The 3,856-nt window shown below is 41.0% G+C and overlaps 1 protein-coding gene across 1 annotated transcript; it reads left to right on the top strand.

Moving 5' to 3' along the window:
* The first annotated feature begins 639 nt into the window (after window positions 1-639).
* On the top strand, window positions 640-3,339 carry LOC148034306 (peroxidase 4-like). The gene is made up of 5 exons (XM_087679258.1): window positions 640-948; window positions 1,550-1,741; window positions 1,936-2,101; window positions 2,217-2,458; window positions 2,844-3,339. Exons 1-5 carry the CDS (start codon window positions 718-720, stop codon window positions 3,012-3,014), a joined length of 1,002 nt encoding a protein of 333 aa, XP_087535384.1. The 5' UTR covers window positions 640-717; the 3' UTR covers window positions 3,015-3,339.
* The last annotated feature ends 517 nt before the right edge of the window (window positions 3,340-3,856 follow it).

Here is a 3,856-nt window from a genome sequence, read left to right as displayed (position 1 = left end):
ACAAATGTTTTGTAGCCTTTTTGCACGTTGCTTTCCCCACTTCTTGGCTAGTTTTCTAGGTTAAAGGGTAGAAAACTAAGTGTTGGCTGCATGAGAGAGACGTAATTGCAAATGTGAAAGGAACAATCTTACTCCAAATAGTTAAGGTGGGAAATCGAGAATCCTTACCTCCATCGACATTATGGAAAAAGATTTCAAAAAAGTTCAAAAATTCTTAGTAAATGGGACTTCAAAGATAGGGAGGCCAAAAAGGAGTTAGAACATTGTTGATTGATAGAAGTCATAATAATTACCTAGGGTGAACTGCAAAGAGTTCATCACTCGGGGAGGCCAAAAAGGAGTTAGAACTTTGCTCAATAAAAAGTCATACCAAGAAAGCATGTTTGAGGAAATGAAAATTAGTGTGGTGACGGTGCGACTTTGCCCTAAAGACGAAAAAAATTGTCAGATCAAGGATGGATGGATAGTCAACAAAAGGAATGCCTTACGGTGGAATGTCTGCGTCTGCTTTTAGATATTCGTTGAAAACACGGGCTCTCAGTCGGGCAACTAACGCGCATTTGCGTGTTTCTTTCCCTCTCTTCCATCTATATAAGCACAGTATATCACTGTAAGCTGAATCGCCACTCTCTAGTACTCCATCTAGCCAATTGTTCGACTAGATCATTAAACCTGACATCAGCTATAGTAATCTGTATCACATCAAATTACATTATAATGGCTCGTAAGGCTGCGCATAATCAGCTCGTCCTCTCGTACTCCCTTCTAATTATGGTAATATCCTTGAACGTGTGCTGCACATGGTCGCAGTTGACCGCCAACTTCTACAGCAAAACATGTCCAAATTTGCCCACGATCGTTCGGAACGTGATGACTGGGGCCGTCCAAAAGGAGGCTCGCATGGCTGCATCCATTCTGCGGTTGTTCTTCCACGACTGTTTCGTCCAAGTACTCTATTGGCTAAATAACTAATTATAATCCAGCCTTGTCTATCACAATAGTAGGATTCATTGTCTATGTAGGAAGTATGATCACGGTAGTACAAATTATAGCTGCTAATATAATCGACAATTGTAGGAAGTATGGGGTGCTAATCGACCATCGTAGAGTGTGGCTGTTACTCACAATAGTGGGAAGTATGGTTGCTAATTGATCAACAATATTATGGCCATTAAAGCTCCTAATCAACAATATTATCTAGCTGCCAATCGACAATAGTAGGCGTCATCATGGTTGGTAATCACAAAGAAGCTTCTGAGCACAAAAGTAAGTCTTGCTTGCAAATAGGCCAGTTCACCGACTGACATAGTATGCTAGTTGTCTACACTTTTTGAATCCCTGTCGGCGATTGTCGTATGATAACGCTATCGCGCATTAATTTCACATTAGTAGGAACTTAGCTTGATGGCTGTACAGTGTAACTACTTGATCAGGTTATTAAGGATGCTAAATTACACTCATTCTCTCTCATTTAATAGGAATTTTGGTAAGAAATAAACACAGTAGCAATTCAGGTTGACGACTGTAATTAAGTGCTAGTTTACGACAGGGGTGCGACGCTTCCATCCTACTAGATGATACGACTGCCTTCACGGGAGAGAAGAAAGCTAACCCCAACATAAACTCAGTGCGAGGTTTTGAAGTGATAGACAGTATTAAGACCCAAGTGGAGGCCGCGTGCAAAGGAGTGGTGTCCTGTGCTGACATTCTTGCGCTGGCGGCGAGAGACGGCGTAGTCCTGGTACGTTGTAATTAGATCACTGATGATACAAGTCGAGCATGAGAGCCTTTCAACAAATATATAACCTTAGGGAGTCATATCGTTCTATACAATATATTAAGCCCCGTATAAAGCCATTGCTATATTATCATTCTATTGAATACATCGAGGGCATGAATTGTTTGATGCAAGCAGTATGATGCATTACGTTGCAGTCAAACGGGCCGAGCTGGAGTGTGCTGCTAGGACGAAGGGACTCCACGACAGCAAGCTTATCCGGGGCTAACACCAATATCCCATCACCAGCTTCCAGCGTGAGCCAGCTCATAACGAAGTTTCAAGCGCAAGGGCTCTCTGTGCAAGACATGGTTGCCTTATCAGGTGAGCCTGTGCAGCTGCTTGCTATTCTTCTGTTACAGGGCGGGAGCGAGAGAATTTATCATGTGTGCCTTGGCCTTGAATTAAATCCAATGTTTGCAATGCATGATATATCAAGGGGCTCACACTATCGGGCAAGCCCGGTGCGTCAGCTTCCGAGCCAGGTTGTACAACCAATCAGGGAGCGGGGCGCCGGACCCCACTCTCAGTGCGGCCTACCGAACCCAGTTGACGGCCCGATGCGCGGCAAACGGCGGCGACAACAACCTGGCGCCGTTGGATGCGCGCACTCCCACCACCTTCGACGCCCAATACTACGCCAACCTGGCCAGCCAGATCGGGCTGCTCAATTCCGATCAGGTCGGCGTTCAAACTATTCAACAGACTTTAAAAACTTGGAAACAAGTCCCTCTTAGTTCCAATGTTGGCAAAAATGCACATAATCTAATAAAATTATCTCCAAACTAGCAAAAAATAAAAAATCAACTATCGAATTATTAAACAAATCATTTATCCCCCATATTGGCAAATTACACGTAATCTAGTAAATTGAAATGCAAACTAAGGAAGAAAGAAAGTTACAACTAAAATTTGAAGAAGTCCTTGTAGTTTTGCAAACTTTCATCTAAGCAAGAAGAATTGATGAAATACATGTAATCTGATTTTTTGAAAGTATCTCTTTAAAAGCTTAAATTGAAGGTCTTTGCATATGTTGCTAAGAATGTTTATGTGCACATTGAACCAGGTGCTATATTCCACCACGGGTAGCTCCACACGCCCTGTTGTGACCTCCTTCGCGTCTAACCAAAACGCCTTTTTCAATGCCTTCACTAGTGCCATGATCAAAATGGGCAACCTTCACCCTCTCATAGGCACCCAAGGCCAAATTCGAGCCAGCTGTCGTTCTATCAACTAAGTAATTTTAGTGGATCCATGTGATTCTATTCGCATCTTTCACTTTGCATGCCTCAACTCCAATACTAGAGCATTGCTAACTTCCAACCCAAGAGAAATAATAATGACCCCTAATGCCATCAACCTCCATTAGCTTGTGTGGTTTCAAGCCCCATTCTTGCATTTTGCTAACAATTCTTCTCATGTACTCTCTCTTATAGGATTACTCTAGTGTCATGTTGTTTAGTACACTAGTACTCCTCACCATTCTCTAGCTTGCTCCTACATTCTTGTAGTTTTGATGAGTTGATTTTTTTAAAAAATGCATTTGCAATCAAATCTCAATGAATGGCTCAAAAAGTTAAAATATAAAATATGAATAACAAGGGGCATTTTCAAGGCTCAAAAGAAGGGTACATAAATTTGATAAAGAAATTGTAGGTGAATTGTATGAACACATTTAATTTTGTTGTCTACAAAGTGGGTTTTATAGAAATTATGGGTGAATACTATGAATGCATTTAAACTTGTCTTTGGATTGGGTTTTAAATTGTTGTGAATGTGGAAAGAAAATAGAGATTTGTAAAGAAAAAGTTTACAAGAAGGAAATATAGGCAAACTCTTCAAGAAGAGCACCATGATGCAACATCTATCTAGTGATGCCATTAATGGTTGGGTGCCTGTATGACTATGCAAATATTATCAGCACCTACTTTTGATATACATGATCTTTATATTTTTAAATAGTTGATGGCTCATACTTTGCTTGTAAGAAATGACAACTACATGGTGTATGCCTAGATTGCACAAAGCACATCGTTAGAAAAATGAAGCATGCTTCACACATCAAAAGTATTATGGACT

Source organism: Lygodium microphyllum, chromosome 6, assembly GCF_053477565.2.
Source record: "Lygodium microphyllum isolate KBCC chromosome 6, Lygodium_microphyllum_v1.1.10, whole genome shotgun sequence".
Lineage (NCBI taxonomy): Eukaryota > Viridiplantae > Streptophyta > Polypodiopsida > Schizaeales > Lygodiaceae > Lygodium > Lygodium microphyllum.
This window is presented reverse-complemented; position numbering and strand designations above follow the sequence as displayed.